This window comes from Xenopus laevis, chromosome 2L (genome assembly GCF_017654675.1).
Source record: "Xenopus laevis strain J_2021 chromosome 2L, Xenopus_laevis_v10.1, whole genome shotgun sequence".
Lineage (NCBI taxonomy): Eukaryota > Metazoa > Chordata > Amphibia > Anura > Pipidae > Xenopus > Xenopus laevis.
In genome coordinates this window covers 18,015,968-18,029,060 of record NC_054373.1, presented here as the reverse complement: position 1 = coordinate 18,029,060, position 13,093 = coordinate 18,015,968, and the positions used below count along the sequence as shown (strand labels likewise).

General features: G+C 41.6%; 1 protein-coding gene across 5 annotated transcripts in view; it reads left to right on the top strand.

The window, feature by feature from the left end:
* Nucleotides 1–13,093, top strand: part of jam2.L (junctional adhesion molecule 2 L homeolog) — a 70,598-nt gene that overhangs the window by 41,017 nt on the left and 16,488 nt on the right. For all 5 annotated transcript variants that reach the window (XR_005965286.1, XM_018245964.2, XM_018245965.2 and 2 more), the window contains exons 2-5: nucleotides 5,919–5,984; nucleotides 8,343–8,459; nucleotides 8,872–9,021; nucleotides 11,135–11,337. Coding sequence is in view for 4 of the 5 variants with exons in the window: in XM_018245964.2 (XP_018101453.1) it covers nucleotides 5,919–5,984; nucleotides 8,343–8,459; nucleotides 8,872–9,021; nucleotides 11,135–11,337 (536 nt within the window). In the remaining variant the exon portion in view is untranslated. The remainder of the gene's footprint in view (nucleotides 1–5,918; nucleotides 5,985–8,342; nucleotides 8,460–8,871; nucleotides 9,022–11,134; nucleotides 11,338–13,093) is intronic.

The window sequence follows — 13,093 nt, the reverse complement described above, 5'->3', positions numbered from 1 at the left end:
CAGACAGTGAGTAGCAAAGTCAGAGTCAAGGCAGGGGGTGAGGAACCGATGGATTAAGGTAAAATAGCGTTTTAGGGGCACCAAGGAACTTTAGCAAGAAGACGATGCAGAATTGTCTTTCAGAAATGAGAACTTGACTGGGATGCACAAAGCCCAGATATTAATCTTACCTGTGAAAGAATTGGAACATTAATGTTTGCCAGACCTGATCCCCCAACATAAGTGCCTGACCTAAATGGAAGCAGAACCTACCAACAGTGTTCCAACATGTAGATGACTTCCAAGAGGGTAAAGTTTGTTTTAGGAGAAAAAAGAGCCCCAACAGTGCCGTAATTAGATGTTATTGGGTCCCACAGCAAATTCAGTTTAAGGCATCAAAATATTGGTAAGTTGACCTACTCTACCAAGCTATACTGAAACTGCTCATTATTTAGGGCCTTACTGTACCCTCTACACTCCTGGTCACCTTCAACCGCAGGGTTTGTTCCCTTTGTAGTTATGTCCTGGACAGAGAAGTGTCCACATACATTTGGCCATGTGGTGTAGATAAATGGATTAGGTCTTATAACCAAATCTGCCATCTGACTGTAACAGGAAGAAGTGTCTATGCAAAAGACATAACTCTGTCTGTTAATTGGCTCATGTGACCTAACATGTATGGTTTGTATGTGTGCACTGTGAATCATACGATCCCAGGGGGCGGCCCTAATTTTTTAAAATGGCAATTTTCTATTTATGATTACCCAATGGCACATAATGCTAAAAAAGTTGATTTACATGAAGCAGGGTTTTACACCTGAACTGTTTTATGCAATATCTTTTTATAGAGACCTACATTGTTCAGAGGGGAATAGTTTTCCTTTAATTTCATGGATACTCTGCAGTTACAGAACTGGCTGTACGTTGCTGTTTACAGTTTTTCTTTTCCAACCAGACCTGAATGATAACACTCTGGTGAATGTACATTGCTTCTGTAACTATGTATGGAACAGTTCCATTCGAATTACACACACACATCACGTGCCTCAAATTCACATATGCTCTTCTCCAATTTGAATCTTGAGTTCCCCAAAAAAGGAAAGAGTGAGTTCCCTGCCACTGGGGATTTATATGGACCGGATCATTACGCTGGAGTCAGCGGGACGAAACTCGGTGCTGATATGTTTCCACTTTGTGCTGTTTTCAAAGATCCTTTACCTTGAGCCTGTGCCAGTATAGGAAACATCTGTTGTTGTGTCTCTGAGGAGTGTTTATTGTGTCAACTCACACAGCCCAAGCTTTTTCTTTGTTTTTAGTGAAGCTTTATGAACAGTTGGGAAAAGCAAAGGTTCTCTTTTTATAAAGAAGACATCTTATATATGTTATTTCTTTAGAAAGTGGTTGTTATTTCAATTAGCTGTATCCATGGACGAATGCAGGACAGAACCAAGGAACATTTTAGAAGTTATTTATTGTTGCCTCGGGTTAAAGTAAAAAAAGGTATTACGGCCTCTGCATGTCTGAATGATGCCCCACTTCCTTAAAGGGATACTGTCATGGGAAAACATGTTTTTTCAAAACACATCAGTTAATAGTGCTGCTCCAGCAGACTTCTGCACTGAAATCCGTTTTTCAATAGAGCAAACAGATTTTTTAATATTTATTTTTGAAATCTGACATGGGGCTAGACATATTGTCAGTATCCCAGTTGCCCCCAGTCATGTGACTTGTGCTTTGATTAACTTCAGTCGCTCTTTACTGCTGTACTGCAAGTTGGAGTTATATCACCCCCCTTCCTCCCCCCCCCCAGTAGCCAAACAACAGAACAATGGGAAGGTAACCAGATAGCAGCTCCCTAACACAAGATAAACACTGCCTGGTAGATCTAAGAACAACACTCAATAGTAAAATCCCATGTCCCACCGCGACTCCTTCAGTTACATTGAGTGGGAGAAACAACAGCCTGCCAGAAAGCAGTTCCATCCTAAAGTGCTGGCTCTTTCTGAAAGCACATGACCAGGCAAAATGACCCGAGAAGCACCGACACACCAATATTACCTAAATCTAACCATAACAAATATTACCTAAACCAGAACTAAAAAATACACCTGTTGGTTCAGGAATGAAATTGTATATGGTAGAGTCAATTATTTACAGTGTAAACAGCATAATTTAGGAACAAAAACGACACTATAAAAATCATGATCGATTCCCTTTAAGGAATACAGCTTTTTTAAAAAGTCTGATAAGAAGCAAATGAGGGCAGTTACCTCTATAGGGAAAAAACCACCATCCTTTATAAACTATAGTCGATTATTCCCCAACAATAGACTTGTAGTCAGGCTCTTCAACAGTTTAGTAGAGTAGCCATCTTCACAGCAGTATCATATATAATGAAAGAGAACTGAAGAGCCTTCCAGTGTGAAAAAATTTAGTTTTTCTTGAAGCACTACATGTTTCGGACCACACGAGTCCTTCCTCTGGTGTAACATGTAGTGCTTCAATAAAAACTACATTTTTTCACACTGGAAGGCTCTCCAGTTCTCTTTCATTATATATAACATCCTTTATAAACCTTGTCTGTAATACTTGCCCCAGTTTCCTTAATACTATTGAGGCTGCTGATCAAAGGGAACAGGGTCTCTCTCACAGTTTCACAATACCGTGACTTTTTAATTGAGTTCTGGGCACACTTCAGGCTTGTAATTTCATTTGCTCGGTAAATGCCATCAGCGTTGAGGCTGGAGCCATCCCAGTGACTAACAGCTGCCAGTAACAGCTTATGAATGAGATGGAGAAATCAAACCAGGTCTCCATAATTCTGGTTTTCTTGAAAGAAAAGATTTGGGAACTGAGATCTCTGCGGGTCTTAGTGCGGGCAAGGCTACCTGGATTATGCTGTGGTGTTCCTACTGGGGTAATGGCCAACTTGCATGTGTGTAGGTGTATTTGTCTTTAAATTTCTAAAAAAAGGAAACATTGTTGAGTGGTGTAGGTTTACTAGAGAAATTAGCATAGCAAATATATTTATTATGAAAGGTTATATGGCCCCATTAAAAGGAGGGCTTTTGACATTATGCAGTGTTTGCTAACCAACCTGTGGCATCATAAATCAGGCCCTTATAAGGGCTTCTCTGGCTTATAGCCTTTTAGAGCATTAGAGCCGTATTGCATTTTAGCAAGTTTGTTGGTACTACATCAACTTCTAGCTTCTCTACACAAGTCTGTTAGCCATTGCAATCATAGAACCTTCTCAGCATTAAATCTATGGTCTGTCAGAGCAAAAGAGACTTAACAAGTCTACACCAACCTGTTAACCAACCAGATAATCAGAACCTTCTTGGCACTGCGTCATCGTATGGCCTTTTAACCAATGAGACAATCAGACCTCTTCTTGGCCCTACAACATCTCAGGGGCTTTCAAAACAATAGAGAATTAGCAGGTCTTCACCAAAGAAGCTTTTGAACCTTCACAGTGCTATTCTGGTCTATAGCCAATCTTAGTATTCAGTTTGACAATGACCCACATACCAGTAAATGTTCTGAAATATAGAAAGATTCTGTTGTTGATGAGATGCTATATCGCCACCATTTTGACTTGGTGCAAGGTGGTGACACTTCTCTCCAGACTAAGTAAAAGCAAGAGAAGACCATAAGGTACATTTTGCATTGGTGCATTCAACACAGGAGGCTATTGGAAGCCTGGCCTAGACCTGATTGTGCCCTTTTATCTCTTAAAGGATAAGTAAACCTTTAAAATTAGTGAAAGTAAAATTGCCGAAGGTGCTATTCTAAGATATTTTGCAATGTACGTTAATTATTTATTTTGTTTTTATTCCAAGATATTAAGGGATACATCTACTGTTATTATGAATGAATTTTGTTACAACAGCGCCACCTGCTGGTCAGTTTCCCACCAGTCTGACCACCAAGTAGTCAAGAAAGTTGTCAGGAGAAAGAAAGAGGCTGCTCTGATGTTCTTATGCTTAGGAAAGATTTGAGAAAGTTTTCTAGATGTATTCCTAAGCAGAAGAACATCAGAGCAGCCTCTTTCTCCTGACAACTTCCTTGACTACTTGGTGGTCAGACTGGTCAGAAAATGACCAGCAGGTGGCGCTGTTGTAACAAAGTTCATTCATATTAACAGTACATGTATCTCTTGATATCATGGAATAAATAATTAACATACATTGCAAAATATCTTAGAATAGCACCCTCAGCAATTTTACTTTCACTAATTTAAAAAGGTTTACTAATCCTTTAAGGAACAATGATAATTTAAGTTCCACAAAAGCTTTTGGAAGAAGGCTGGACATTTATGCGATAGATGGTTTCAGAGCATCAGATGTGGATTTTTATTGAAGCAATAATCTACATCAGAGTCAGCAACAAATCGATTTGATGGGGTTCTCGAGGTGGAAACGCACGGTTAAACTTTTGCAGTGGAATTTGTGAATGACAGGTCTTCTTAATTTAATCACATGCTTGCTTGGTGGCATGAATATTTGCTTTGGTGCCTTTCTCTAATCAATTATCTGCGTTTTTCAACTTTTTCTATGGCACTGGGAACCTCAGAGGCCTTGGAGTTGGCAGCTGTCACCAGCTGAAATTTAAGGATTATGTGAGGCTACTGGGCCTCATATATAAGAGGCTGCTGTCCTAAAATCCATGCATTGAAGTTGATATTCTTCTGGAAGGACATTATTTTTCCCATGTTGGGTAAGAGCTTTATGTAGGAATGGGCCCCTAGGGAAATACATGAAGGCTGGTGTCAACTCTAGAAAAAATACATCAGTCCTGGATGTCTAGTGTATGGAATTCCAGCTGCTGGGGATTTTAATTCAGCAACAGCTTCCTCAACAAATACTGGACCTCAAAGTAGGCCTTGAACTAGAGCCTTTCCAAAAACCACTACAGTTTATAAGTGATGCTCTTTTGTTGTTGTGGAAGTGCAACTCCGTATCCAAGTAAAAATAGATGTTAGTTGTATGAAACAATGAGGTATGGGGAATTATTTTCACCCCAAGGACTTTTAACCAGACAGCCCTGTTTGTGCTAAGTATTGTTGGCGAATATAGAAGACACTGGGGCAGATTTACTAAAGGGCGAATTGTCGCCAGCGACCACTTTCGCACCACTTCGCCAAATTCAAATTCGCTACCTGGCGACTTTTCACTAGCATTACTTCGGCAGTTCGAGCATTTCATAGCGAAGATGCGCTAGCATTCGTTTCTGCCTAGCGAAAATTCACTAGTGATCTTGCGCTTAGGTCAATTTGCATTCGGCGGGTAATTTAAAGTTATATGGACGTCTTTATTATAAATGTTGGTGCAAATGCTTGAAGTTACCACTTTTTATTACAAATGTCCAGGGAACCTTAATAAAGACAAGAGAGTTTATATAATGCCCTACACATGAGCTTTTTCAGGCAATTCCACTTCAAAAAAAGGAAAAGTCACCAGCGTTTTTAAAGCGTAACTTTAATGCATTTTCGGCTCGCAGGATACAATGTAAGTGACAAAAGATTGAGGAAGATCTAGCTTCTGTTTAGCACTTAACCTGGTTTGAGGTGGAGAAGTCAACTCTGGCGAAAGAGGTAACGTTCAGTAAAATGAGCACTTCACCGAGTTTGCGGAGTAAAGACCTTTCTCCAGAGTGAAAAGTCGCCTGGCGATAGAGTACGCACGAATGCTAGCGACGGTCTCTTTCGCTAGCGAATTAGCGCCTGCATCTGTTAGTGACTTGGTGATGTCCCTGCAGGTGGCAATGCTGGCGAATTGACGCTATCGTTAGCCACTTCGTCCTTTAGTGAATCTGCCCCAATGTGTTCTTAGTCGTATTAATAGTCGTTGAACCAAAATGTTTTTTTATACAGTTATACAGATGATTAATTTTGTACAAACGCAATGTTTACAATGTGTATTTTCCTTTTCTCTTAGGCAAGGGAACCTTTGGCGTCCATGTCTCGTCAGATAACAGCAATGTACAAGTGCAAGAGTTTGGAGGTGGGTTCATTCAGCAGGACCCTTCACAGCCTTTTGTTCACCCTTTTGGCCAAATGGGTCACCTGTATAGGGAAATCAAATATATATTTTCTACCAGAAATTCCGATGTAGTCTGTCAACAACACCTATTTTAATATTTTGGGTTTTTTTAACCTTGAATAAAAGATGAGAGGTTTTTGATTTAGTGCTGAGCAAGGTTTCCATGGGTGATTGTTAATCACATGATAAAATGCTGCTGATATACAGTATTCTTGTTTTATAAAGGAATGTGTTGGTATCACTTTACAAATATTCAGGAAGTTCTTCTTGCTGTTAAAACCTTAACCATTGCCTCCCTCCTGACCCCTACTACTTACCCATGTCAGGCTCCAGTATTCCTTCTGGGCTTGGGGTCAGAACAAATAGCCAATGTAAATCTTGTCTCCAGCTTATTGGGTGTTTGTGTGTGTGGGGGATCTCTACGTAACGTCTAAAATCCATAAATTTTACAACATCCCAGCAAAATAATAGAGTTCCCTGAATAGAGTATAAAGGGGGCAATATATTCCTGAACCAAAGAAGAAAACGTAAAGGGGAAAGTAGAGAATTAATATTGTGCCTTTGGTTTCATTTTCGCAAAGATAAAAATGATAATAACAATATGTATGGAGATATTTTGCTTAATCTTAATTGAGTCAATATTATACACAACACTATGAAGACCTTTGGCAATTTGTACATCCTGAGTAGAAATGGCAGCCAACTTACTGCTCAGCTACTGTCTCATACAGCTGCTTATCAACAGAATTTAAACTTCTTATATCCCACTCGAATGACTTTTGTCAAGGTAACAGAACACATCCATGATCTACAGTAAATCAGTCATTTCACAAAAATGTGTGTATGCATCAGAATATCTTGCAACATTTGGGCCAGTGGTTGTGTGGCTCTTTAAATTCAAGCCCCCCAGCAAGGTTACAGATATTGAAAAAGATGAATGCTTTAGATTCTTCCAAGAATATCTAGGATATCATTTCCCTCCAAATCTTACTCTAATAGACCTTCAAACTTGGCTTTTGGGCATATCATGGGAGAGGAAATAGAAATTCTGCCCTAGTCTCACCTTAATTGGCCTTCAGGATGAACCCTCCTACCTCCTACCACAGGTGTGGGAATCAACGAGTTCCCTCCAAATCTTACCCTAACCGACCTTCAAGCTTGGCTTTCAGGCATATCTTGGAGAAGAAATAGATATTCTCCCCAAGTCTCATCCTTATTGGCCTTCAGGCTGAACCCTCCTGCCTCTGGGAATCAGTGAGTTCCCCCTAAATCTTACCCTAGCCAACCTTCAAGTTTGGCTTTCAGGCATATCTTGTAGAAGAAATAGATACTTTCCCCAAGTCTCATCCTAACCGGCCTTCAGGCTGAACTCTCCTGCCACTGTTTGGGGGGATAGCCCCACTGGTTTGGAAATCAATGAGTTAGACCAGGGCTGTCCAACTGGAGGCCCGTTGGCCAGATGTGGCTTTCCAAAGGGTTTTTATGACCCCGAGTCTGCTCTAGGACCCATAGACTTCATTGTGACATCATCATTTTACCATGACCTGGCCTCTAAACATGCAATATGACATAGTTTGACAGCAAGACTAATGCATTGCAGGGTGACAACTAGTAATGGCGTGAATTTTCCCGCGAATTCCCGCGATTCGCCGCCAGTGAACACATTCGCGAAACGGTCGCGAAAAATTCTCCGGCATCAAAAAAAAATGGACGCTGGCGTCCATTTTTTTTGGATGCCGGCGCATTTTCACCAGCAAATTTGCAAAAACGGACGCCGGCGTCAACAATTAGACACCGGTGCTGTTTCGCAAATTTTTCACAGTTTTACGAATTTCATGGGAAATTCGTGAATTTTTCGGTGAAGTGAAATGCCCCAAATTCAGCCATCACTAGTGACAACATGTTGAATTTCTGTCAGAGGATTATGCCTCCTCAACCTGTTCACCACCCAATCCTGTTCAAAAGTCCCTTGCTAGTGTTCAGAACAAGTTTATTCTTCCTGTTTTCTCAGCTTAAAAATGTTGAATTACTTTCACTGAGGCTTTTGGATAAGGGGTCCCACACCTGTATGCTTCAGCCCAGCAACATATTCTGTATACTGTATAACTGGCCCACTGCATGGAAAATGTTGGAGAGACCTGCGTAAAACCTGTGGATGCTCAACCTTTTGCTTTCCATTAAGTTGAACAGATTTTGGCAAGTGTCGTTTGACAGCAGCTGGGGGATTGCAGTTTGTAGCTTTAAACACATTTGTGTATAGTGTAAGAGTCTGCAGCTGTTTGTGTTTAGCTGCATTGACATCATGTTATTGGTTTTCAGAGGCTATTCTTTCCTGCAAGTATAAACTGGAGAAAGATCAACCTGTGAGACTGGAATGGAAGAAAGTGGTACCCAATGGCGATATCTCCTTCATCTATTATAATAACACACTAGCAGGTAACATGGAATTTCCACCCTCTCTAGAAATAGACATAGTAACTCACAGGTGTCATTTCTAATGTCTTTTCTGGCACAACTTACGATGGTCAATAAAAGTTGCCCAGTATTCACCCTTCTGTAAGGCACTAGCTCATAGCATTATGTTTATTGCAGTCCCCACCATGGATAAATAAGTAGCAAATAATTGGTGAATATAAAATTACAGGCAGCGAGCTAGAATCAGGTTCAGAGATTTCATCTGATACATGCAGTTGTTCCTGGCTCAAATTTTCATGATCATGTATTATGTTATTACTATCCTTTAGTAACCTCATGTATTATCTTATTACTATCCTTTAGTAACCTTGCTTTAGCATCCAGTGGCAAAGTGTACATTTATGGGTGCTGATCACTTCTCTTGATTCCACAGCGGGTTTGCGGGGCCGAGCGGAGATGATCGAGTCCAGCATCTGGTTTAAGAACACGACCAGAGCGGATTCGGGGAAATATCGATGTGAAGTTACTGCCCCTAAAGACAGCAAATCATTTCAGGAAATTGTCATTGATTTGAAGGTTTTAGGTAAGGGAATATTTAATGTTTAACAGCATAACAAGATCTAACCGTGATGTTTAATGGTGGGGTCTAAAATCTGTTGCAGCCAGTCCCAGTGTGGATACTCTCACTAAGCAGAATCAGTAGTCCAGGTGCTCCGGCCCCAAACCCTCAGCTTAAGGAGCGGAAAACAATTAATTGTGTGAACGAGCAAACATAAGCCTCCCCTACACTCCCCAAGAAATCCACAGGCCCACGGTTGTAAAAATAAAAACAACTTTTATTGAAAAAAATACAATTTTTTTATTGAGCATGAAACGAGTAGGGCCTCTGGAGATTTCCATATTTTTTTTCAATAAAATTAGTTTTTACTTTTACACCTGTAGCCCTGTGGACTCTATCGCCAGGCGATTTGTGCCAGGGAGGCCCACATTTGCTTGTTCCCAGGATACATTATACCAAGGGTCAAACTATGAGCTTTTATCTTCCAAATAGATAATACCTACCCCCAAGTACCAAGTATACAATGTTCAACCTGTGGGCTACCATTACCAATGGTCAACCTCTAGGCTACCTCTCTGGTTTACCTTCCAGGAAAATGTCACATTCGCTAGAGGAGAGTCTCTTAGTTAGGGAGCACCAAACCTGAGAACATTTATGCTCTAGGGTACTTTGTGGGAATGATGGTGGGATTTACTGAAAGGAGTAGATTTGAGACTGAATGGAGTTGAGGCTGCGAGGCATGGAATTTGGTGGACAGGAAAGTTCTCAAAGGACCTGCTGGTGTCCAATAAAAGCCAGGTAAATTCTTGATAATTTTAGTCTTCACAGTCAGTCAGTTATGGGAAAAATCACACCAAAACAGCATATAGCTTGTGGGAAAGATGCAGATTTTGTCAAATCCATGGGTGGGATTTACTGAAAGGAGTGCAGTTGAGACTGAATGGAGTTGAGGCCTCGAGGCATGGATTTAAGATGAAATTAGGTGGACAGGAAAAGTCTACTTCCCAAAGGACATGCTGGCGTCCAATAAAAGCCAAATTCTTGATCATTTCAGAGCCTTCACGTTCTCAGTTATGGGAAAAATCACACAAAACCGCATATAAGACTACAATATTAGGAAGTAATATATACAAGTTTATTGCACATATGTTGCTGAAGACCCCCAAAAAAATAGACTATTCTATATAACTTGAAGTTTTTGTTCCTTAAACCAAGGAAGTGATAACCTTAAATATAATATAGTTTAATTCATTCCCAGTGCATTCCTCTAGCTAAAGTCTGTTTTCATCTTTTATAGCCCCATAAAATATATGGAAGTATCTCTGTTTCTGCTCCCTCTTAGGCAGGTCATCCTTGTTTTTTTGTTTTTTATCTTTAGAGAACATCCAGATGTTGAGTGTTGAGTTTCAGGGGAAAATACTCTTCTTTCCTTAAAGGTATTTTCCATGAGTGCAGTAACTCAACTGAACACTTAAAATAGAAGTGATGAATGCAAATTGTAAATAAAGGCGATTGTATATATATAGCAAGTAGAAACAGAACTAATTCTGTTCTTATGTTTTTATGCACGGAGCGATCTTATACAAGAAGGGTAACCCCAGTGCTCCTTTGGCCTGGTGGTAGTGTTGGTATTTCGGGACAGTAGTTGAGAAGTGGTGCTGCAAGTGACAATATCATATTTTAAGTCTACTTCCTATTTAAAAGGATATTGTCATGGGATTTTTTTTCCCCCCAAAACGCATCAGTGAATAGAGCTGCTCCAGCAGAATTCTACACTGAAATCCGTTTCTCAAAAGAGTAAACTGATTTTTTTATATTTAATTTTGAAATCTGACATGGGGCTAGACATATTGTCAGTTTCCCAGCTTTCCCTAGTCATGTGACTTGTGCTGTAATAAACTTCAGTCACTCTTTACTGCTGTACTGCAAGTTGGAGTGATATCAGACCCTTCCCTTTCCCCCCAGCAGCCTAACAACAGAACAAATGGGAGGTAACCAGATAGCAGCTCCCTAACACAAGATAACATGTGTGTATGGTCTGCGAGATTGGTGCAAAACTGAACACATGAATTTAGGGGTGAGCAGAGATTGCTGGTTGCTGTGTATGTAGGTGTAATGGTCTTTATTATTTTCACAGTGGCCCCTGGTGTCCCTGTGTGCGATGTCCCTCCTTCAGCAATGAGTGGTACTGCAGTGGAACTAAAATGTCGAGAAAGCGAAGGATTCCCAGCGTCGGAATACCGATGGTATAAAAATGGCATCCTCCTGGCGGTAAACCCTGCTCCGAATGCCAGGCTTACAAACTCATCTTACACCGTCAATTCTGCCTCAGGCACTTTGGTAAGTGCTGCTGAGATACCTCTGGCGACATCTGCGCAATGTCCCTAGACAAAGAGCTTTTTTGGACATGGTCATCCATATTATGTATTTTAGTTGTTTTTTGGCTAATAGATTTGACAAAAGACAGATAGAGAACTAATAACCTTCATTATCTCTATCAATATACAAAGCCCTTTGGCAGCTCTACAGCAATGCTATTAAACTTAAGCCCAGTAAATATTACTTTAGCTACTGAAACAACAGACGTTTGGATTGCTTCTATCCTTTTAGTGGGAAAGTTTCAGCCTTTTTGTTACAGAGTCTCCCCCATGAGCTTCAGCTTTTGGTGAAGCCTCCCTCCTCTTATCTTATAACATATCTACACAAATTCACAAACATCAAATAATCATCCTATGCTGCAATGGCTCCAGGAATGTCTAAGGCCAGGGCCACACCATATGGAGCTTGGCCTGTAGACAATCACAGACCAAGAATCTGCTCCCCCATTGCTCCCTTGCTGCTGCTCTCCCTGCACCCAGTAACATTATATCTGCGTGGGTGCAGGCAGACATGGCCGATATCAATTTCAAAATGCAAAATTTTGGATTTCACACTGAAATTGTCTGCGTTTACCTGCACCTGAGCAGAGGTAATGTTTTTGGGTGCAGGCAGAGAAGCAGCAGAAAAGCAGTGGAGGAGCAGATTTTCGGTCTGCATTTCTCCGTAGCCTGAGATCCATGTGATGTGGTGTCACTAGAGTGCACCGGGCAGGGATGGATTGGGACTCAAAATGGGCCCTGGCATTTCAAGTACACAGAGGCCCAACCAGTCTCCCACCAGCCCACTCCACAGTGAATGTCTATGGGATCTTACAACAGCCCCTCTGGCATTTGCCAGAACTCACAGATTGCCAGTCCGGGCCTGGCACCGGGCCCCCCTGCAAAAAAATCTCCCACCTACTTTCTGCCTTCGCCCACTCCCCATTCAGACCCCGCCCACTCTCTGCCCAGGCTCCTCCCACTGTCCGCCCCATGCCAATGCAATCTGCTTCCCCGTGCAGGTAAGAGAGTGGCTGGGGAAGGGGGGTGGTTTGTTGGCTATAGAGGAAGCAGATCCCGCATTCCGGGCCCCCCTTTTCCCCAGGCCCCCCCTGTGACTGTGGGGTCTGCTTCCTCTATAGTTGTTCCACTGTGTAGCCCTAGCCTAAGGCAGCAGGTTATCTCATATTCCTTCCCCACAGGTATTGATGCTGGCGTTCAGTGACTGGTATCTATGGCAGCAGAAAACTGAATCACCAAACAAGCATTTATCCTAATTGGCCTTCAAGCCTCGACCTCTGTAATGTTCCTTGGGCCCCCCTAGATGGACAAGCCCACATTATGGGACGTAAGGGAGATATATTAAATCATAAGGCCATGAACACACTGAGCAACGTCTCCGCTGCTCTCAGCAAAGTATTTTTGCAGGATGGGAGAAGCTTATCATGTTGGTCCTGCTCCATTCATCCGAGACACTTCTGCTTCCCACACATCAGCGCGGAGGTCGGCTCGAAGTTGCCTCATTTTGTGTATTTGCCTTGACCTCGGCTCCAGCGCTGATGCAAGTGAGCACACACAGGCAGATCTAATTCAGATATACTGAGATGAGGCAAAGAGTGGGTGCCCATGGCCTAAAACCTCAAACCACCGACAGTATCATCTCTCTGTGCTGAATGGGAATCACTTCGCCCGTGGTTTACTGTAATGATGATGAAGTGTAAACACCAGTGTCAGCTTTT